General features: G+C 47.1%; 1 protein-coding gene and 1 long non-coding RNA gene across 2 annotated transcripts in view; both read right to left on the bottom strand.

The window, feature by feature from the left end:
* AHDC1 (AT-hook DNA binding motif containing 1) overlaps nt 1–15,821 on the bottom strand; it is a 196,481-nt gene extending 180,660 nt beyond the window's left edge. The window contains 1 exon segment of the mRNA XM_083454694.1: nt 15,010–15,821. Within this exon segment, the coding sequence (XP_083310820.1) occupies nt 15,010–15,166 (157 nt within the window). The 5' untranslated portion in view covers nt 15,167–15,821.
* On the bottom strand, nt 2,876–14,554 carry LOC310684939. The gene is made up of 2 exons (XR_014514988.1): nt 14,465–14,554; nt 2,876–11,798 (listed from the first exon to the last, which is right to left on the bottom strand). It is a non-coding gene; the product is annotated as an uncharacterized lncRNA (long non-coding RNA).
* Nucleotides 15,822–23,422: the final 7,601 nt, after the last annotated feature.

Raw genomic sequence — 23,422 nt, 5'->3', positions numbered from 1 at the left:
TATCTGGAGGGCACTTGCTTGGCAAAGGCTAGTCTAACACAAATCATTAAGGACTAGTGACTTGTTTGTCAGCCCATTTCTTATACTGTAATACTCAAATTAATGCAAGCAGAGACTCACGACTATGGCAGTAGGGTTGCAATTGTCCTTCTTGGGTCTCCCACACACGACAACTGCCACATTTTAACAAAGCAAAGCTTGCTTCATGGCTACTATGAAAAACATGAAAAGCAAACTCCTTAACAGACGGCCAGGTGCTTAGGGGGCTGTGCAGCTCAGAAAGGGAATCCACACACCCTCACTGGTTATATGATAGAAAGCAATGCTGGCAAGGGAAAGAGCCCACAGGACCAACGGGGCAGGGAACACCTTTCCTTAAGGTGCAGCACCACAACAGAACAGAGCACCTAAGTGGCCCACACAAGCCAGCAGACTGCGATGGAAAGCAGAAAGCCCACAAAGGAGGCTAAGCAGTCAAAAAAACCAAGAAAAAGAGGGCTAGGGGTACATTATCTCACACACAATTGACACCAGGGGCAATGGGATAGCTCAGTCGGTAGAGCATAAGGCTCTTAATCTCAGGGTGGTGGGTTCAAGTCAAATGCTGGGAAAGAGATTACTGCATTGCAGGGGGTTGGACTAGATGCCCCTTGGATGCCTTCCAACAATTCTACGATGCTGGAAAGCCTGGGGAAGACACAGCTAGACAACATTACCTGCAATGTTGGTGGGATGGGGCCGCAGCTCAGGGATGGAGCACATGCTCTGAAAGCAAAACATCCCAGTTTCAATCCCTGCAGAGCCACTGCCAGCCAGTGTAAAACAGGGGCAGCCAGTAGTGCCCTCCAGATGCGCTATTGTGTTGTCTTCTCCCTAACATGCTGCTGTTACAAGCCACATATCCCCAGCTCCAACCAATACTTTGCACAGCCCTAGGAAAGAATGCCCCACACGATGGGTTTTCTGCCTGTTCCCACCAAAGCCCATTCCATGCATTTGCAGCCCTCGTCAGCCTCTATCCACCCGTTCCACAAACCCAGCCGAATTCTTCCTTCCTTCCCCCTCGTCTCTCCGCCACTACCATAAATAAACCCTTTTTCCACACTTGGCATGTGCCCTCTGCACTCTCAGCTCCTCACCCGCAAAGTTCTACTTATTTAGCCTCTTCTGCTGCTGTTCCTTCAAGCCACCATGGGTAACAAAGGCGGGGGGACAGGGAAGGAAAGATAATCACAAGTAAATTCATTCCATTTCGATGCCAAAACAATTGAAGAGCCCAATCTGACAAAGCATTAAAGGTCATTGTGATACCCCAAAATGCAACCCCCTTAACACATCACAAACATTCAGACTACATGGAACAACCTCCCCCTCTGAAATAAGGCAAGAACCAAATGTGATGCATTTCCAGCCCTGGCTAAGAACCCTACTTACTTTCCCAGGCCTTTGCAGACCATTGATATCAGCTGCTGTTTTATTTTGAGTCTGCACTACTGCTGCTGCAATGAGTGATTTAAAGTATTCTGATATCTTTTAATATTGCTGAAAGCCACCTTTTGTGGGTTGTTTTGTGTTGTTGTTTCTGTAGGAGTTTTTTACACATTTTAAAACAAATAATACAAACACATTGCAAAAAGGACAGAGTGTCAGAAAGAAAGAGCTACACCCCCTTAAAGAGAGTCTGTATCTCCCAGCTTTTGCAAAAAAGAAAGGGATGCTGCCCACTATTTTTATTTATTTATTTTACAAAATTGATATACTACTAACCAGAACAAAAGACATCTAAGCAGTTTATGCTAGTGTATGTAGCTATTGGGGACGCCAGAACTTAGGACTTGCTGATCAGAAGGTTGGCAGTTCGAATCCCCGCAACGGGGTGAGCTCCCGTTGCTCAGTCCCTGCTCCTGCCAACCTAGCAGTTTGAAAGCACGTCAAAGTGCAAGTAGATAAATAGGTACCGCTCCAGTGGGAAGGTAAACGGCGTTTCCGTGCGCTGCTCTGGTTCGCCAGAAGCGGCTTAGTCATGCTGGCCACATGACCCGGAAGTTGTATGCCAGCTCCCTTGGTCAATACAGTGGTACCACTGGTTACATACTTAATTCATTCCGGAGGTCCATTCTTAACCTGAAACTGTTCTTAACCTGAAGCACCACTTTAGCTAATGGGGCCTCCCACTGCCGCCGCACCACCACTGCACAATTTCTGTTCTCATCCTGAAGCAAAGTTCTTAACCCGAGGTACTATTTCTGGGTTAGCGGAGTCTGTAACCTGAAGCATATGTAACCTGAAGCATATATAACCCGAGGTACCACTGTAAAGCGAGATGAGCGCTGCAACCCCAGAGTTGCTGTGGCGGCAGCGGCTCCAAAGCAGCAGCGACGGGCTCCGCTCTGCGCCGGGAGAGAGCCACCCGGCACGGAGCCCGCCCACTGCTGCTTCGGAAGCAGCAGCAGGGGTGGCGGGCTCCGCTCTGCTCCAGGCGGCTTTCTCCCGGCGCGAAGCTGCCCAGCATATTAGGCGACTGGGCTTAGAAGACGAACCCCCAAATTGCAGCTGCCAATTTGGGGGTCATCTATTACGCCCAGTCGCCTAATACGCCGGAATCTACGGTATACCTCCTTACACCAGCTGCTGGGAATAGCAGGTGGGCAGAGTGCTGTTGCACTCAGGTCTGGCTTGCAAGCTTCCCATAGGCATCTGGTTGGCCACTGTGAGAGCAGGATGTTGAACTAGATGGGTTTTTGGCTTGATGCAGCAGGGCTCTTCTCATGTTCTTATGCACCATTGAGTAATTACAGTTGTACCAATTTTTCCTTTTCTGCTAAAAAGAAGAATGCTAAAAGCAAAAGAAGCCACACACAAAATCTCAAAATTATTTTATTTTTATTTTTTTAAAAGAGAGACAAATATAAATGCAAGCTGAATGGTGGCAAACAGGGTGCAAGGGGAGAAGGACTTGGATTTCAAGGTTGCAGAACAGGTTCTTTTCTCTTTTCTCTACCGAGGCAACCTAAACTCATTGTAAAATTCAAATGCTGCTGTTGTGAAATCCACTGATAGAGCTTGTACACCTTCCTTCCTACAACAAAGCAGCATGCAGTTCTTGTTTGCTATCAATTTCTTTGTGCTTGCTTCAGCTCTACACCTTTCTCTTCTCATTATATTCCTGCTGGAGTTGTCTGACTTAAGAGGGCAGTCAGTTCTTGAGCACTGTAGATGTGGGGTGGCGAAATGCCCTCCAGATGCTCACAGACTACAGTTCCCATCATCCCCCAACACTGGCCATGCTGACTGAGGCTGATGGGACTTGGCGAAACTGTTGTTCAAAATGCAAGTGTACCCATCTTCTCTCAGAAACAGATTTGCGTTCTCACCCATGCTATCAATGTACAGACCTCCGAAAATTGGAAAAAAGTTTGAAGGTGCCCTCAGGACAGAGGACTGGATCTTCACTAGGAGTTTTGTGCCCAGCTGTATTATTAATTATTATTATTATGCTTCTGCTTCAGTGGAGGAAAGCAGATGAGCCGCCCCCCTTTCATACAACGTAGATATCCAGAACTTGTAGGAAAACTTAACATATTTGCCATGTCCTACCTTGTAATCTCAGAGAACTCTTGATAAACACAGGTCACATCCCCACCGTATACTTAATGTACCTGGTTTTCCCCGCAATAGTCCTGCAAACCATAGTTTACCCCTGACAAAGTTGTAATTCTATGCAGCCTTAACAAAACTACAGTTCCCAGGACTCTTTGTGGAAAACCATGTATGATATGCAGGCAGCCAAACAGTACAGTCCTGAAGTGAAATAATGAACTGTGCCACTTGAGGCTGTTATGTGTGGGATCATGTTACTGAAGAAAACCCCAAGGAAAATCTCATTACAGAGTTTAAAAAAAAAATACTCAGAACCTCTCTTTGATGTTAGTTTTTTGTTTGACATGCAGAAATTTCTCCCTCCCACCCCTCAAATATGATATTCCCAGTCCCCTGCAGCCTGAAGTAGTACAGTCCATTCAACCCCCTCATTCGACTGCATAGGTGGACTAGGTCCCTGAGCTTTTCAGCCAATGGAGCTGGGTTCCCTGCACATGTGCTAAAAGGCTGTGCTCGCCCCACCCCACCAGCAAAGTCCCCAGCGGAATTTCAACTTTGCTGTGTATTGCATGTGTTTTCAAACCCCACCTGCTGATCCCATTCACAGTCCCCTTTGAGCAGCAGTGTAACCAAACACCAGCTCCCACATACCAACTGGTGGGTGCCATTTGGGAACAGCCAGCAACCCTTTCCCTTGAGGAACAGGAGCTGCAGATTCTCACTAAACGGCGTCAAGCCATCATTTAGCCAGCACCATTCTGCTCTGCTATGCACCTGGATCTGCAACACCAGCTGCCTCTCCAAACTCCCTTTCCTGCGAGGGCCGCCCCATCGTCCACTCCCATACCTCTCCAAAGCACCACCACATTATCCACCTTTGGGAGCAAATATGCACCAGCTAACAGAACTAAGGCTGTGGAAAAAACATCCAGGTGTGTTTGCACCATCTTCTACTGAAGTTCCAGGGTAGGGAAGAGTGTGGGTGAGAGAAAGAGATGTTCCTCCATGTTGATAGTGAGATCAGAGGAACACAGGAAGCTGCCTGAGGTCATGTCAGATCATTGGTTCATCCGACTCATTATTTACCCTAACCAACAGCAGCTCTCTGGGGTTTCAGGCACAGATTCTTTCCCAGCCCCACCTGGAGATGTCAGGGATTGAATCAGGGACTTTCTGCAATCACGGCAGATGCTCAACTGCTGAGCTGTGGCCCCTTCTCCTAAATCTCATCATCTCAAAGTCACCAGTTCAGATCCCAATGTCACTGCTTCTCAACCTCCTCCTCCCATCTACTGCATGGAGATAATACTGGCCTGCTGTGCTGTATTCAGGTACAGTGACTTAGCCGTGCACTTTCCCCTTTAGCGCGGCTCAGACTCTGAATGACGCTCCCTCCTAAAGGGATAGTCAGTGTGTCACTCTCGCCATCAGCCCTAGCCAGCATGGCCAATTGTCCACCAATGTCTGGACCTGAGCCCAACAACATATCTGCCATTCCCACTTTATTACATTTTGAAATGTTCGGGGGGTTTTCCCCTTGAACATTGATTAAGCATTGATTAAGAGAGATGTAAATTTATTAACAAAACAATAAGATGCCCCAGGATCAAGGGTTTTAAAATTGGAGATTTTCTACAGCCTAACTCTAATCTGCTCTGCTTTCACCTGCCTTTAATTATTTTGATGCTGTATTTTGAATTTTTTAATTGATTACTGCATGCTGTTTATTATTATTACTACTACTAGTAGTAGTATTTATTAGGTTTCTTACCCACCCATTAACATAAGGTCCCAGGGCAGGTTACAGCAATTTGAAAACACCTTATTTAAAAAAAAAAAAAAAAAAAAAAACAGTACAAAACAAATTACAGCCAGTAGAATATACTATGGCACCTCTGGTACCTTTAGGACACCTCTCATATCAGCATATTAAAGGCAGGCTCCCAGTCCAGTTTGGGAGAATAAAAAGTTTTTAGCTTGATGCTTGCAGGGAACCAATACTGGTGCCTCATAAGCCTGGGGAAGAGAGTGTTCTGTAAATGGAGCAGCAGCAGCAGCACAAAAAAGGCCCTTATCCCAGTCTGCACCTACCTACAGTCATACAGAGGAGAGCCTTCTAAACAGAGCTGAAAGATTAGGACAGGTTCAATGGGAAAAGGCGGCCTTTCAGGCGGATGACAGGTTACATCAGGGCTGTATGATCATTAGCCATGCAGGATCTAGTTTGGTTTTTTATGGGGTCTGCTGTCCAGGGTCTGGAGCAAATCAATGGCTTAAAGCAAGTCAATGCACAGTTCAGAATTATAGAACTGGGTGCCCCTGTGCAGGCACACCCTCAGCCCAGGAACTGAGCTCAGGGCCCTTACACCCTACAAAATCCACTCCTTGTCTTCCCCTCCCCATGACGTTTATTGCTTTAGCAGCATAATTCATGAATACAACGAGTCTTCTTGTGGTTGCTTTGGAAGTCCATTTCCGATTTACCCCAGATCATTACCAGGATATCCTGATCTCTATTTTGCCTACCTCTGGGCTACAATGAAATGTTCACCTAGGCCTAAAGCATCTCCAATTGACACCCATGCATCCTCTTCTCAAAATACACCCAAGTACAAGTACATGACAGTAACCACAATTTTCTACAGACAGCAAGTGACGCCATCCATCCATCCCCCGCTCGCTCGCTCTCTCTGTTTTAAAGGCCTCATAATTACAGCAATTATTTACTACAGTAATTACAGCTTAGGGAAGAAACAGAAGTGAAGTAGTTATGGGGCAAAATAATTCAGATACAACTACTTTGGGTTTAAAACAACATCAACAGAAGAACAACATGAACATACTCCTGAATCCTGCTCTATTAACCTCTTAGCTGGTATCATCTTCTGAAGTTCATATGGCACTGTATGGACACATTGTCAAAGGAGAAACAACATAGTATTGCCAGGGCCGATCATACCATTAGGCAGAATGAGGAGGCTGCCTCAGACAGCTGATTTTGGGTATAATGAAGGGACAGCAAATTGCTGGTTACTTAATTTATTGTTTTTGTATTTTTACTGGCAGGGAGAGGGGAAAGGTGCTTGTGGTATTTTCTGCCTCGTGAGAAATAACTTGGCCACCCTTGGACGCTATGCACCTTGACTCAGGTGGGCGAGGGACACTATTTGATTCTCTGCCTTAGGCAGCAAAATATCTTAGGCCAGCCCCAAGTATTGCTCCCTGGGGTGTCTAATACAAAGATATGGCCGGGCTTCAAGATGCCAAAACTTCTTATACAAGAAGAGTTGGAAGATTTACAAGGTAATCCCAGCCATGTCTACTCAGAAGTAAGTCTTGCTGAATTCAATGGGGCTTATTCCTGGGTAGGTAGGGTCCAGAGTTCAGCTTTAGTGTATTTTACCCTGAAAGTAATTAATACTTTACAAACATTTTGTGGAAATATGCCTAGAGACAGGATTTTTGTTTTGGAACCAAGTGCTGTAAAACTTGCCAGAAAGGATATCTATTTCCTTAAAATATTCAGATAAAAAAAACTAGAAAAGCTAACAAAACCAAGGTAACACTTTAATACCAATTTCATTAGAGGTCTATCCTTTCCTTCCTCTAACACAGAGTTTCCCAAACTTGGGTCTCCAGCTGCTTTTGGACTGCAACTCCCATTATCCATAGCTAGCAGAACCAGTGGTCACGGATGATGGGAATTATAGCCTAAAACCAGCTGAAACCCCAAGTTTGGGAAACCCTGCTATAACGAAAGGATGGGGAACCTCTGGCCCTCTAGAGGCTGTTGAACTACATCCCCCACCATCCCTGACTATTGGCCATGCCAGTTAAGGCTGATGGGAGTTGAGAGTCCAACATCTGGAGGGCTAAAATGTCCCCACCCCTGCTCCAATACAACAGGCACCAGAGATGCATCTGCTCAGGAGTCACAGCCAACTGTTCCTTTCCAACTCTACAGTTCTATGATTCTATGATACCTCCCAGTTCATTCCTGGTGTGGGATACTTAGGTTTTGGTCAGCTGATAGAAGCATGAATTGTCCCTGCAGAGAACACACTCCTACTTCACCTGATCCAAGCCAAGCCAAAACAGACCCCAGATCCAACTTAAAATAAGCACCACCTAAACTCATACTATGCTGCATGACTGATACTAGAACGAGGCATGCAAGCTTTAGATCCAGTTACACTCTGGAGCTTTATCACCCAATAAAGTATCAAGGGAAAGGCAAGTACCCTTTTGCCCCAAAACACCAGCCCTGCTATGGTCCCCAGCTGTTTGCTTACTGCTAGCCACATAGACTGGCAAGGGTCTGCAGCAGTGCATGTATCTTGGGAGCACCAAGTCAATGCTCTCAATCCCTGGACTGATACCTAGACGGGTATCATGAGTAAGGAATACAGCTCAGCAGCAGAGTTGCCTTGCATGCAGAAGATCCCAAGTTCAATTCCTAGAATCTCCAAATAGGACTGGGAGAGACTCCTGCCTGAAATCCTCTCAGTTAGTATAGAAAATAGTGAGCTTGTTGGACCAATTGTTTGACTCAGTATAAAGGCAGCAACCTATGTTAGCTAGCCTTGAGAAGACCACTACCTTCTCTGTGGAACAGCAGGAAAGACCAAATTCCAAAGCACCAAGGCTGAAGCCAAAGCTGATTCTTTTAAGAGAGCATGCATAGAATTAGCCACAAATGCTTTTGTAACAGGCACTAGAGTCAAACACTCCAGTAGGAAGGGATGTTGTTCAGTGGCATAGAATTTGCTTGAATGCAGAAGGTCCCAAGTTCAATCCTGGCATCTCCAGGTAGGGCTGGGAGAGACTATTGCCTGAAACCCTGGAGAGCCACTGCCAGCCAGCATGTGGACCAAACTGAGCTTGATGACCAATGATTTGAGTCAATATAAAGAAGCTTCCTGTGTTCCTATAACTGTAGCAGCACCCAAAAGCCTGGTTGCCTGCTAATTTGCAAAAGAAATGCCAGTAGACAGATATTTTTAAACTAGCATTTTACTGTAAAGGGAAACAACTATAAAAAAAATACATCAGCATACGTTTGGATATACGTTGTGGTAGAATGCACCACATATTAAAGTTTTGTGTTCTAGTATGCATCTAAGAGAAATCCACAATTTGATGCACTTGACACTAGAGACTGAGCTCAAGAAGAGGTTGCCCCTTATGACAGAGGTTTGCAGGTTAGGCATGGAAAGAGACTTGGGTAATAACCCTCAACTCCTTTATAGTGAATAAGCCACACAGAAGATAATGGGATCTGCTTCCAAGTAAACATGCATCAGATTTGTGGCCTACAGTTCTTGTGAATGACTCGAGCAGGGGGGATGCCACCACTAGGAATAAACATGCAGTTACATCCATGCAATGGGGCTTTTCATCACAACGATCTGTGCAATGCACTAGCACATGCTCACATCCAACAACATGCGATACTAATTCGTTCGGAGGATCATACAAGTTCAAGAATCTTGTGTCTTGTCTCCCCTAACCCCATCACACATGCAGCATGAATCATGCATCATGGTCACCATATTCATGCTACACCACAAACGAGGCAGACAAAATGCTAATATGTCAATGGCCTGAAGAACACTGTCAGTTTCCATGCACCATGGCAGATTTTGCATTGTTGTTGTTGTTTTTAAAAAAGTGTGACTTAACTTTTTGAAGTGGATGCTGAACTCTTAACAAAACCCCGCTGTGAACTTTGGAGGGGACAGCGATAAGATAGGAGCACTGGAAGCTGCCATATACCAAGTAAGACCATGGACCCATCTACCTCAGTATTGTCTACACTGATTGGCAGCAGCTGTCCAGATCTTCAGGCAAGGTTCTCTCCTGGTCCCACTTGGAGATGCCAGTGATTGAACTAGGGTTCTCCTGCATGCAAAGCAGATGCTCTACCACAGAGCTACAACCCTTCCCAATATCAAGAATACTTACATCACAAGTCTTTGACTATCCAGAATATTACTATACAATTTTATTTTTTAAGGTAATGTTTGAATGATAGAGGTTGATTAATTGCTTCAAAAGCATAAAGCAAATTAGACTATCAAGAGCATCCCCCTTCGCCAGGACTGGCAACATGCGTGATGAGGAACTTGCAAGTCCATGATGCAGATTGTCCAAACTGACTAAATTTAACCCCTTTCTCCTAGAAGGAAAAATACACACATGTCAAACATGAAAACAGCAACAGTCCTCCTCCTCCCCTCTGTTATCTGTTGCTCCAAAGAAAGGAGGGTGGAATCATCATATAAGGAACTTTGCAATTTCCAAGGATGTGCAGAATATCTAGCGGAGTCTCTCTCTTCTCTTGGCCTGCACAACTTATAACCCACCAGTCAGACTTGTCAGGTGCTTTGACATTCCCATATCTCTGGGCAGGTGGCAAAATAACAACACAGGATATGGGTGCCCAGCAGGGTGGCATGAATGGTTGGCAGAGCACATTCACTTTAGCAAGGCACCAACTGAGCAGGGCTACGCTACCCACCACTCATCCACAACCACCAGTGCAAGGACCAGGCACCCCAACCCTGGTGCCCTCCAGATATAGTTGGACTCCAGCTCCTATCATCTCCAAATCATATGGTCAGGGATGATGGGAGTTGTGGTCCAGCAACACCTGGAGGAAACTAGGTTTGGGGAAGGTTGCTTTAGAATAATCTTACTTGTTAACCACCACCAGAATCCCTAATCTCCACGATAGGGACATTCTCAGTCTAGAAAGTAAACATACTCCTCTTCCTCACGTATCACCCAAATGAATTCCTACCATAAAACAAGGTGGGATAGAAGCTTCAAGCAGTGGGTTTGGAGCACTATTAAGGGTGACAGACAAACAGGCCTAGCTCCATGGTTGGCATGATCTACTAGGTAGGTCTCCTGCACAAGCTTCCAAAATTATAGGGAACTTTCCTGCAAATTCTGCCTCTGGTTTATTAGTGTGCACTGCCTCAAGTTGCTCTGGCCCTGCTCTCACTCTTCCATCACATCAGTGCAACTTAAAAAAACAAAAACAACCCACCTTTATTTATCCTTATTTCTAATGACAAGAGGTTCCCATACTGTTAGTTCCCCTTGCTGTTTGAATTGATGAATTGGCCCTGAAGCAGCTTGAAACATCTCTGCTCAACAACTCCTTGGGATTTGTTTTAACAGGTAAGATAGTTCTATCCTGGCTGAGAGCGCCATGGTATCCTGTGAAGTTCATGGCACCGACCAACCAACAGGTGACCACACAGAAGGCTCCTACAAAACGGAGACCCGTTCTAATATTAAACAACCGCCCCAACCTGGTGGCTTCCAGGTGGTTTGTTGGGACTACAACTCCCATGATCCAGTGATCACGCTGTCTAGGGTTGATGGGAGTTTTAGTCCCAAATAAACATCTGGAGGGAACCAGGTTGAGAGGGAAGGCTGCTTCAGCACTTCAGCTAAAAGTTCCATAGGAAGGCCTGTTGCCCAGAAGACTCATTCATCACAAGCTGGAATACAGGCCAGAGGTGTTTTTAGACTGAGATTCCCAAACCACTCAGCACTCTTCATCCCCCTCACATTCTTGCCAGAGCATGCACCCAGGGCAGTATGACCTGGACATTATTCCACACAGCTAGAATTATGCCTTCAGACAAGGCCTTGACGTACACACCCCAACCAATCAGGAAGTAGCTTCCCCACCATCACCCCTATTCCCAGGCCCCCATTCCTCAGTCCCGGATCTCATTACAAACACAGTCCTCCCCACAACACAATCCTGTTTATCAAGACACTGGTCTCTTTCTCTGTCTCCCTCTCTCTAGCGCTTTAGAGGCTCCGTTTCCACTCGGCTGACACACTCTATTTATAGATGCTTACCATTCTCCCAGATCTTTCTTCAGGATCTCAGCAGAAATAGACCACCCCCAGGTCCCTGAAGCCTCTCTCTGAGGCAGCTAGGGCAAGGACGCCAGCCAGCCAGCCAGCCCCCTCTAGGCCACCCATAACTTTCCACATACTTCCACCTGCTTGTCTCTGCCCGGCTCCTGTTCCAAAATGTTCCATTATGCCCTTGCCTCTGCCCAAGGCACAAACTAGTCCCCCTTCAGCAAGCCTTTTCAGGCTTCCAGTTGCAATCTATATCTCTGGCACGCAGCCCTAGGACGTCCATAGTCGCGTCCTCAGGTACACCACTGTTAAAGAGAAAGAGAGAGAGAAAGGCGGTGTCACTTAACTGAAAAAAATATACGGCAAGAGCAGGTTTTGACTCTTTCTCAGGGCAAAACTGGCCTAAAGACAGTCACAAGCAGAAACACACACACAATCAGTGTGTTTGGGCTCATTTGGGACACAGACGTGCAACTGAGTAAAGCTTGAATTTGTGGCACACTGTCCCATGCAGCCCAGTGGATCGTAGCTAAGCAGCACAGCATCCACTTTGCATGCAGAAAGTTCAATCCCCCGTACCTCTAGGTAGGGCCGGGAGCGACATGTGCCTTAAACCCTGGAGAGCAGCTGCCAGGCAGGGCAGACGATACTGAGCTAGGTAGATCAGCAGCCTGACTCAGTAGAAGGCAGCTTCCTATTTTGTAGTGAGCATATGAAGCTGCTTCCTACAGATCCAGACCACTGGCCTATCTATCCTAGCAACATCTTACACCACAGTGAGCGTTGGGTCTCGCACAGAGGTCTTTTGCCACCCAGAGATGCAAGATCCTTGTAACAGGAGCTGCCGAGGACCTTCTGCATGCAAGGCATGTGCTCTACAAGCAGAGTGAGGGCCCCTCCCTAGTGGGATGTTTCTTGGCATAAACAGTAAGGAGACACCTAGGAGCTCATTAAAAGCAACTCCACATGTACATCAACCTCCAAACAGAGTGGCTGTGGATTTGCTTTACACCCTTGTAAAAAGAACCTGAGAATCCAGCTTCAGGACCCTCCCGCTTCCACCATGACCGGCACTCTCTCGTCACATACCACTGAACTCAGTCCAGCTGGGGGTGAGAGAACAGACATGTCAAGTCTTAGGCAAGTGAGAAGTGTTCAGACACAGCTCTCCCTTGTTAGTGAAACTTTCTCCATGCAAAGCTATGTCAACAGACCTTGACAACTAAAACCTCAAAGGCTTAATTCAACTATCGCCCAGTGCACCTCATCAGCCAAATTGTTGCAGCTAATTTATTCCTGCATGGGCCCAAGCGTTTTGATTTAGCTTGCTCTGCGAGACAAAGTAGAATATCTAAAGGCAGGAGGAGGAGAATCCACCCCCCAGAAAGAAGGCAGACTCAATTCTCTCCCAGGATGTTTACAAGCTCCACACATCAGACTAAGATTTCCCCATAGGGTTAGACACAAGCACCAAGAAGATGGTTGTAAAGGCTACAGTCCTATGTACATTTACTTGAGAGTAGGTTCTCCTGAGTCCACATGCATAGAACTTTAGTGCTCAAAATACCAAATTTAAGAAAAGAAAATGACATTCTTTAAGAGAGAGATTGGAAAGGCTTGCCCCCCCCCCCCAGCAACAGGAAATTCATCTGTGCAACAACACACACACCAATGTAAGCTGCCTAGAGCACTTCCAAGGAAGGGCAGGATAAACGAGGTGATCAATAAACAGACACCACACCATGCTTCAGATGCCTTGCCCCATTTTGGCAGGAAGCAAAGTAATTAAGAAGGCTCTGCACAAAATTATAGACCCAGGCTGCAATTCTATGCATGCTTACCTGCAAGTAAGACCCGCTGAAGGTGAGAGGACTAACTTCTGAGTTAAAATAAAAATATGCTCGGGGTTGCACCGCTTCTCCCTCTCACACACACTCAGGTGGCACATTAGAGCTTTAAAGGGAATCAGTCAGGAACTTCGGTGCCTTCCTTCATTTGATTTAAGCTAGAAACCACCTGCCTTCTAGTGGACAGAACCCTGCTTGGCAGCTGTCACTCAACACCCCACTCCACCCCACCCCCCGCGCGCTTGTATGGAGAAAGAAAAAGGTTATCCCCAAGTGCTTTATTCTGCCTACTGAAAGAATTGCATTCTCCGCACCGCCAATTTATTTGCGTGTCCGAGGCAACTGCGCTACAGGTCCGGTTCTCGCCCGCACCCCCACCCACTCCCACAGCTTGCCAACAAACCCCACGCTACTGAGGAGGACCTGTTTTGCAGGATCTTCCTCCTCCACCGCCGTGACCCTTCACCTCTTCCGCCCCCCTCCCTTCTTGCGATAGATGGGTCCCTTCGCAAACCACAGCCACGGTGATCTTGGAGAGGGGTGCCGCGGGGCGGGGGGAGCGCACGAGAGAGAGAAAACAAACTCTACAGAGGAGAGAGGACGCAACTTCACCCTTTCTTTCCCAGGGAGGTTCCGCAGGGCGCTTCCGTCCCCAGTTGCGCCTCCCCGCCAGTCCCCACATGCTGAAATAATAAGGGATTGTTTGCCTTCGAGAGCTTCCACTCCCCCCCCCCCGCACAACTCCTTCCTTTCTCAAAGCATCTCCTCCTCCTCCCCTCCTCACCCACCGCCTCCCTCTAGTCTCTTCCAGTGCCCCCCCCCCCGCGCGCGCCAGTAAACAGATCCGCTTACTCCGAGCCTTCTCAAATGCAAACCCTCCTTTGCTTTTTGCGTCGCGCAACCCCCACCCCTATCTGCATGTGCGAAGCCAGATTAATGTTTACACCTAAAGCGATTTCGGGAGCAATTTAAAGAGCGGCGGGGGGGGGGGGGAGAAAAGAAAGTGGCGGCTGATGATCAGCACATCGCATGGGGGGGGGGAGAGAAAGAGAACAACTGAAGAGGAATCGCTTAGGAAAGGAGAAAGAGGGAGGGAGCGAAGGCAGGAAATAAAAAGAAACAACCTTTTTTTGCGCTTCAAGTGTCTTGCTCCAACTGCCAAGGTTTTGCTCACAGTGGTTGAGACAAAAGGCTGCTTCATACGGACTACACACTAGTTGGCTTTTTTAAAAAAAAATCAAATCATTCATTTCTTGCTTCCCTCCGCCGCCGCCGCCTCCCCCCCCCCATCCCTCTTTCCAACCCCATTGATACTTTGCTGCGCCCACATGCACGCCGTGGAGCCGTGGGTGGACTGGGGGTGTTCCTCTCCCCCCCTCCCCAGCCAAAGCCATGGGGTTTGTTTTATATATATATATATATAGAAAAATCAGAACTAGGATGGGAAAGGAAATTCGGTAGCCATCAAGCATCCTGCGCTGGAGGAGCAAGGGGCGGGCAGCGGATTTGGGGGTGGGGGTCGCCAGAAACAAACACATAAATTTTAAAATAAGAGGGAGGGTTGGAGATCTATTCCTTCTGGAGCAAAGGCTCTGTGGTGGTGGGCAAGGGCTGGACGAGAGAGCGCGCGGGGGAGAGAGAAGAGGGCGCATCGCCCGAGTTAACTCACCAGCCTGCTGCTGCTGTGGGGATCCGATCCCTTCGGCGGCGGCGGCGGCTGCCTTTCGGGAGAGACTTTTTTCCTCCAGAGGAGAGGGCTCCGCGCTGCCGGGGAGACTGCCCGACCCTTCGGCGCCACTGCCAACCTTCAGCGACAGCATATTCATCGCCTCTTTGGCCGATCACATTATCCTCACGCAACTCTGCTGGACATGACTCTACGACGCCTCCTCCTTTCCCCCCTCCCCACTCTCGCTCGCTCTCCTCCTTTCTTTCGTTCTTTCTTCCTCCGTCTCTTTTGCCTCCTTCCCTTCCTTTCAAACACGCCACACAAAAGAAAAAGCCAGGAGGAGGGGTAGGAAGGAAAATATGCAAGGCTGGGAGAATTTGCGCTCGCTCTCTCTCGAGCTCCCTGTGTCTTTTTCTCTTTTTTTCCCTCCCTACTCTCTCCACCCCCTTCTCTCTTTACTGCTGCTGGGTGGGAGGGGGGGCGAAGGAAACGAAGACAAACCAGACCCTTGACTGTTTCTCCCTCTTTCTCTCTCTCTCTTTTGCTGCTGCTGCTCAGCTGGTGCTGGTGGCGATTTCCCTCCCTGCTCGCCGCCTCCTCCTTTTCTCTCGCCTCCTCTCCTGCCGCTTTGCTGCTTTGCTTTTGCTCGCAGAAAGGGGGAGGGAAGGGAAAAAAAGCTGGCTGAGGCTCCCCTCGGCTCGAGCTCCTTAAGAGCTGCTGTCGCTGCCTTGGCTGCCTCCGAAGCTCTCTGCTTACCTTCGCTTGTCAGCGGCAGGAGCAGCATCCGGAACCCCAGGGAGAGACCCGCAAAGCATGCTGGGGGGTGTAGTTCTTTCCGCTAGAAAGGGGAGGGTGAGAGAGACGACTTTAAAGGGGCGGGATGGACGCTGGTGGGCTGCGCAAAGCGTGGCGGCTTTGCTTCGGATCCCTTCTCCCACGTTGCGGGTTCTCGCGGCCCCCGCCGTTTCCAGCTTGCATGCAACCGCGACGATGCGGGAGAAGGGAGGGCTGGCGAGCAGCGGGGTGGGGGAAGGTTACGAGCCGCAAATTGCAAAGCGGCTGCGGGATCCTCAACAGGGGCCTGTGCGTGTGGGTGGAATGGAACACTTGGCGGGGCGTGACGCCAGCGCTGCCCCTGGATTCAGGCATGATTCGAGGTAGATTTAAAAAAATTAAAACCAAAAATCCCCGTTTCCATTGCACCCGGCACGACTCAAACCTATCCCCTCCACGCAAAAAAGAAAGAAAGATCAGCTGCAACTTCATTCCGCCTCCCTTACCATGGTGTCTGACTTAAGGAAAGTTTGGACATTCTGTATAGTATTTTTATACATGCACAATGTGCCCGTTCATAGTACAGGTATACAAACCATACTTTGCAGGGAATGTTTGATGGTCTCAGGGATACACAGTATTTTTTTAAATAAAGAAAATAAATAAATAAAAACACCCCTGTGATTAACGAACTAGTTACTGTTTATGTGTCACCAGTGCCCTCTAATGGTGGGAATTGGGACTCGTGTGCCTCAAGCCCATATACAGCTCTCTCGCCTTGGCTCTGGGGCAGGGAGCGCTCCACGCTGGCATTGTGGGGGTAGGAGGGTCCCTCTGACGGCGGTGTACACGCCCACCCTCCTGTCGCCTCAGACGAAGCGTGTTTTGCTGCGTTTCCCCAAACTGCAAACCTCCTTGGACCAGAGGCAGCCGTTAGCAGAACAAAAGAAAACGTGTGTGCATGTGTATACAGTATATACATACACACACGTATTCTTGCACTTTGTATATATAGCACTTTGCCCCATATATTCCGTGGTGTCTGCTGCCCAGGAGGACTGGTGGGGCGGAAGGCAGGTGACCCACAGTAGATGGAGCCAGAGCAGGCAGAGCCCATCCTTCTCCCTGCCTGAGCTGTACAAGGGCAACATTGAGACTAAGGCAGGGAAAGGTGACAGGCGGTGCCACTGCTTGCATGTAAGAAGGCTGGCAGGTGGGGCTGGTTGAAGCCGGACTGAGGTTGGTGGACCCGCCTGAACTGTATATATATTCAGAGCAAGCTCAGTCTCCTGAGTGTGGAGCCTTTATTTAACGAAGGAGCATCCACACAGGAGGTACTTTCATTGTTGCTCAGAGAACGCTGAGGTGTGAAAAAAGCTTTGTTTTGGGTGGTGGTGGGGAGAACCTGTGGTGGGACCTCCAAACTGGGAAGCGAGAACAGAGGCATACTGTTTCATTGTCTAGAGATAGGCCATTTCCTGGTTTACACTGAAACTATTTTAAAGCATCCCCAGGGACAGAAGAAGGAGCAGCAGGCATCCCCACAAGACACCAGAATGGAAAAGGGGAGGGGAAGAAAAACCAAGCCAGCCCAGTGAGGCATTGTCACTGCCAGTGACTGGGGAGAAGTGGGGGAGAAAGGAGGCGGGATGGAAGGACTGGAATATTTTGCTGGCGGTTTGTTCATTAATTGCCAATTCTTTCCTACTCTGACTAACCCTTGCACTTCACTCTAAACTCAGAGATGGGAAGCCTGAAACCCTCAAACATGACCCTTGGCCCTGCTGGTTGGGGCTGACAGGAGTTGGAGCCCAATAACATCTAGAGAGCCACAGCAGGGATGGGGAACCTCCAGCCCATGGGTCAAATTTGGCCCACCATGGCCCACTCTACAGGAAGGCAATTTCTCCAACACCACACCCACCTGCCCCATACCTGACACCGTGTGACTTGAATGCTTATGCAGCTGCTTCCTGAAGAAAGCAGGAATGAACTTCCCACACACCGCCGACCTTCTGATCAGCAAGTCCTAGGCTCTGTGGTTTAACACACAGCGCCACCCACGTCCCTCATCAGCTCATGTACAGGGAGTTAAATCCAGCTTCCTGTCTCCCCTCCCCTCACACCTGCATGCCATCTTTGACAGGTAGGTGGCACTACCCATCTGTCAGTCACCTGATGTCATTATGATAGCAGATGTTTGACAGGTCCCACCCACCTGCCAAAGTTGGCCCACAGGATGGAGGCATAAAGATCTGGCCCACTGGGCCAAAAGGACTGCCCACCCCTGGACTACGGCCCCTCCCCCCGCTGCTATAATTGGACCCCTCTCCCCTTGCTGCCCCTCAAGTGAACTTAATGGACTTTTTTATCTTACTTGAATGCTCCCGTCACTCTAAAGTAGTTCCTCCCACGACATTGTAAAGGACACAAGCATTCTAGCGGTTCAGCGGAGTTTCGTTGTTGCCCAAACTCTTCAGCTCCTTACCCTCAGCTTGGGAATGTTGGTTCTCCTGAAGCTCAAACTGTCAAGGGGTGGAGCTTAGGAGTTAAAGGGCAGTGCTTTCCCAGCGCCTTCTAAAGCTAAAACAAATAAATAATAAAACTACCATCAAAATAGAAAAAAATACAACATCAAAACACTGGTTAACCCATTATAAACAACAAAACAGTCAGAACAGCAGCAGTTTAAAAAGCAGTACCAAGAAGACAACAGTAAGAGCTCTAGCAGATAGCAGATTTAAAATTAAGGCATACATTAAATGCCAACTGTCTTCTTTTTCCTTTTCCTTTTTAGTCTTTACTAAACGCCCAGATTAAGACAGGCAGAGAGGGAGCCTGGTGGATCACCGTTAGGAGGAAGTTCCGGAGTCTTGGTGCCATCACAGAGAAGCCCCTGTCCTTTGTTTGGTTTCATGTGTGGTTGGGACAGGGATCAGGCCCTCCATTGCCTGTCTTTATGGCTTGGTTGGCTCTGGGTCTGGGAGGTGTCTGTAATCTGGTCCTAATCTATATCTCATCCAGTGGCCCCCTGAGACACTGAGTAAAACCCAGCTTCTGAGGTAATCTGGTTTTGAGAGCTGATGGCTTCTGAGGTAATCTGATTTTAAATTTAATCTAGCAGCCTCCTGAGACAATGAATAAAGCATGACAGGGAGTAGGCCCTTCAAGGTCAATATTTATGGTTCAGTTGGCACTGGGTTTGGGAGCTGGTGGTTTCTGAGGTAATCTGGTCTTAGGTCTCATCGAATGGCCCCCTGAGACACTGAGTAAAACCCAGTTTCTGAGGTAATCTGGTTTGGGGAGTTGGTAGCTTCTGAGGTAATCTGATTTTTAAGACTCATCTAGTGGCTCTCTGAGATACTGAGCAAAATATGCCTAGTAATGGCTATGCAATTGTAACCCTATCATCCTCTCCATTTCCAATGGTCAGACTATGTGTGCCATTGCTAATGTAGCCAAAATGGCACCACCCACATGAGGAGAGGTAGCAGGCTTGCAGAGGTATAAAACAATCTTTTGGGGTGAGATTAACCCTGCCAAAACAAAACAAAACTGAACTGATGTTTAGTAGACAGAAAACAAGGGAAAGCACAAATGGAATGTATTCTCCTGGAGGAGAAGATCTTTTTAAAAAATAAAATAATTCCCATACTTTTAAATCTTTTTGTTATTATTATTATTATTCTTGCTTACCTTTTAAACTAAACTATATTCATTTTATGGTGCTGTCTGCTTCCTCGTGTTTTCCCCCACAAAGTATGTTGCTTTTAAAATATATTTTTAAAATTTGCTTTTCTTGTGCAGTAATTCTGACCTTTCCTCAGCTGTTATGGGTACTTGTTAAAGGATACCTAATTCCCGGCATGAAGAAATTTGATAAAATGTTTACATTTCACTATTGAAATTGGATTTTGCAGCATAGTTTAGCAAAAATTTAATCTCACCTTTCGTTGATAAATTTAAAAATATTGCGTTAAAAATCTGTTTGTTAATCCAAAATGTTAACATGTCCCTAATTATAATTCCTAAACAGAATGACACCCATAAATGGGGTATACTGTAATGAAGGGGGGGGGACCACATTTGGAGGATATTCGTTTGGATGTTTGTCAGCAAGCTCAGACTTGGGGTGGTGGAGGAATTAGGCCTGGCCTGAGACATTTTGGCACCTGAGGCAAACCGCAAAATGGAGTCCCCCCCGTCCCCCGCCCCCGGTCAGGGAAGAAGGGATGAGTGAAGATTTACATCAGGAACAAGGGGAGAATAAATATCTACATCCACAAGAAGGGCAGGAGGAGACCAGTAGCACCTCCTATTCACCAAGAGGCAGCATTAGTGGTATGGCTGCCAAGGAGGTGGCAGATCCTGAGTCCAAGGAGCCTACCACAGCGGCAGAGGCAGCAGCCGCAGGCAATGAATTCCTTGGAGTCCAGATCTGCTGTGCCTGCCCCCATGGATCTTGCCACATGAGGCAGTCACCTCAACTTGCCTCATGGGTGGGCCGGCCCTGGGTGGAACTTTGGTTGACGCTGCATAGTATCGTGTACATGTTGGGATTCTTTGGTGGGGACAAAACCGAAAAACCGCTAACTCCCCACTGCTTGGATATATTCCGTCAAGCTCTGATGTGGCAGTTTCAACAAGGTGCTGCTGGAAATATGAAAGGCATGATGGGATTCAATAACATGTAAAAATCCTTAATAAACTGACTTGATTAACCATTTGCTGGAACATCACTAAAAGAATGAGATCTCCTTTTTTTACAGTGAAGGAGAATGTTTTGTTGTGGGGGAGGAAGGGAAAGGAGATTGTTAGCCGCTTTGAGACTCCTGAAGGGGAGTGAAAGGCGGGATATCAAATCCAAACTCTTCTTCTTCTTCTCTGCCAGCTGAAGTAGATGGTGAACAGAGAACCACAATAAATATCCATGACTGGGTGGGGTAGGGGTGGGGACAGAACATGGTAATGTGCCAATTACATACACGGGAAAAATGGATCTCAACAACAACAATTAGCAGACCTTATTGTTACTGAGGATTTATTCTCCTCCACTATAAATTTTGTCACCCCTTCCTTCCCACTCTGCCCCTTTAGAGTGCCAGACTTAGATAGTAGTTAGTGTTGGAAAACAGGGTGCAAATCTCCACTTCTCCATGAAGTTTGCTGGGTGACCTTGGGCCAGTCACTAACCTACCACAAAGGGTTGCTGTGGGTATTAAATGAGCAGGGGAAGACCACACCACCTTGAGCTCCTTGGGAATATAAATGCAAAAAGAAAAGTAAAAAAAAAAAAACCAGCCCTGTGAGGAGGCCGACTCACAAAAGCTTAAATTGCTACCAATAGACCACTCAAGATTCAATCCAGCTCAAGTATAATCAAAGATGCAGCCCTAAGCACATTTGCTTGGCAATAATTCCCTTTGAATTACAGGGACTTACATTGGCGCAAGAAGGGTTAGGAGGAGCTTACAGATGAAGTTTTCCCAATTTGCTTTGAGGGAAGGTGCACAAAAGAGGCAGGCGTCAAGATGGTACTGAAAAACGAAGGGAACTTTGACTGCCTATGTTTGACAATAGCTTGACTGCAGGAGGTGCCAGAAGGAAGTGTACTTAAGATGAAGGAATTGAGGGGATGCTCATCAAATTTGCAGATGACAGCAAACTGGCAGGGGTAGCCAATGACACGGAAGACAGAATCAGGGTTCAAAATGACCTTAACAGATTGAAGAGCAGGAGAATGAATTTCAAATGCAAGGTTCTACACCTAATACAGGAAGATCTAGCTGCACAGATATAAGATGGGGGACACCTGGCTTGCCAGTAGTACATGTGAAAAGGATCCAGGGCTCTTAGCAGACCACAAGCTTAACATGAGTCAAAAGTGCAATGCAGCAGCAAAAAAGCTAATGCTGTTCTAGGCTGCATCAACAGAAGTACAGTTGATAATTTCAGAAGGATGTTGATAATCTGGAACGTGTTCAGAGGAGGGCAACCAAGATGTGAAAGGATTTGGAAACCAAGCCTTATGAGGAGTGCTTGAAGGAGCTGGTTATGTTTAGCTTGGAAAAGAGGAGATTGAGAGGAGGTATGATCGTAGCCATCTTCAAATATCTAAACGGCCTCAGCCCAGTATACCTGAAGGAACATCTCCACCCCCATCACTCTGCTCAGACACTGAGGTCCAGTGCCGAGGGCCTTCTGGCTGTTTCCTCACTGTGAGAAGCAAAGCTACAGGGAACCAGGCAGAGGGGCTTCTCGGTAGTGGCACCCGCCCTGTGGAATGGCCTCCCACCAGATGTCAAAGAGAGAAACAACTACCAGACTTTTAGAAGACATCTGAAGGCAGCCCTGTTTAGGGAAGCTTTTAATGTTTGACGGACTATTGTATTTTAATATTTTGTTGGAAGCTGCCCAGAGTGGCGGGATACAAATAATAAATTATTATTATTATTATTATTATTATTAGCTGTCACATGGAAGATGGGGCAAGCTTGTTTTCCCCTACTCTAGAGGGTAGGACTCGAACCAATGGCTTCATGTTACAAGAAAGGAGATTCCAACTAAACACCAGGAAGAACTTTCTGACAGTAAGTGCTGTTCAATAGTGGGACGGTCTCCCTTGAGAGGTTGTGGATTTTTCTTCCTTGGAGGTTTTTAAGCAGAGGGTGGATGGCCATCTGTCTTGGATGTTTTAGCTGATGTTCCTGCATTGCAGGTTGGACTAGATTATCCTATGGGTCCCTTCCAACTCTACGATTCTATGATCCTAAGGCAGGGCACACACATGCACCAACAACCAGTAGACCAAACTAACAATAGCTGGCACCACAGCAAGAGTGTCTGTGTGTGCTACTGGTACATGACAAAGGCGAAAACCCAGTTCAAATCCCAAAGAACAAGCAGGGCTTACTTTCAAGTAAACATACATGTGTTCAAGCTGTGATGCCCCTCTTTCCAAGACTTTTCAACAATACTGGTTTTGCATCAGTGGGCGATCAGAGGCATTTGGCCTCTACCAGCCGATGATGTCAGCTTCGAAATCCCTGGCTATTTTTAGCTGCTGATCAAAATCAATGCCGATCTGCATAGCCTTTCTCCCTCTCCCTCTTTCTCACCGGGCTTTTGCTTGGAATTAATACAGCATAGCCCCACCACAGCATTCCTGGCATGTACATGAGATGAACACACCCGGTAACGGGGTCAAGGGTTCAGCAGAGACAAGTTGGAATCAGGAGGACCTCACTCCCAAAGGAAGAAGCAAAGACCATGCAGAGAAACACATAATACAGAAAACTGCCTTATAGAATGGAAGACCCATTGGTTTATCTGGCTCACTATTGTCTACACTGTCTGGGAAGGGCTCTCCAGGATTTCAGGCACGTAACTTCTCCAAGCCACATCTGATTTGATTTGATTTATTGTATTTCTATGCCGCTTTTCGTTCCAATGAATTTCAAAGGGGCTTATAAACAATAAATAAAAATAATCTAATAGAACATAATAGAACATCACAAATGCAGCATAAATCAAGTGAAATATATATTTTTAAATCCTCAATAAAACAATAATAATATATAAAACACTATTAACAAAACTCGGGTCAGGTCTGGAAGTAGCCTCTGGGAAACCACAATAA

The sequence above is a fragment of the Podarcis tiliguerta genome (assembly GCF_965153285.1).
Source record: "Podarcis tiliguerta genome assembly, chromosome: 8".
NCBI classification, from domain to species: domain Eukaryota; kingdom Metazoa; phylum Chordata; class Lepidosauria; order Squamata; family Lacertidae; genus Podarcis; species Podarcis tiliguerta.
This window is presented reverse-complemented; position numbering and strand designations above follow the sequence as displayed.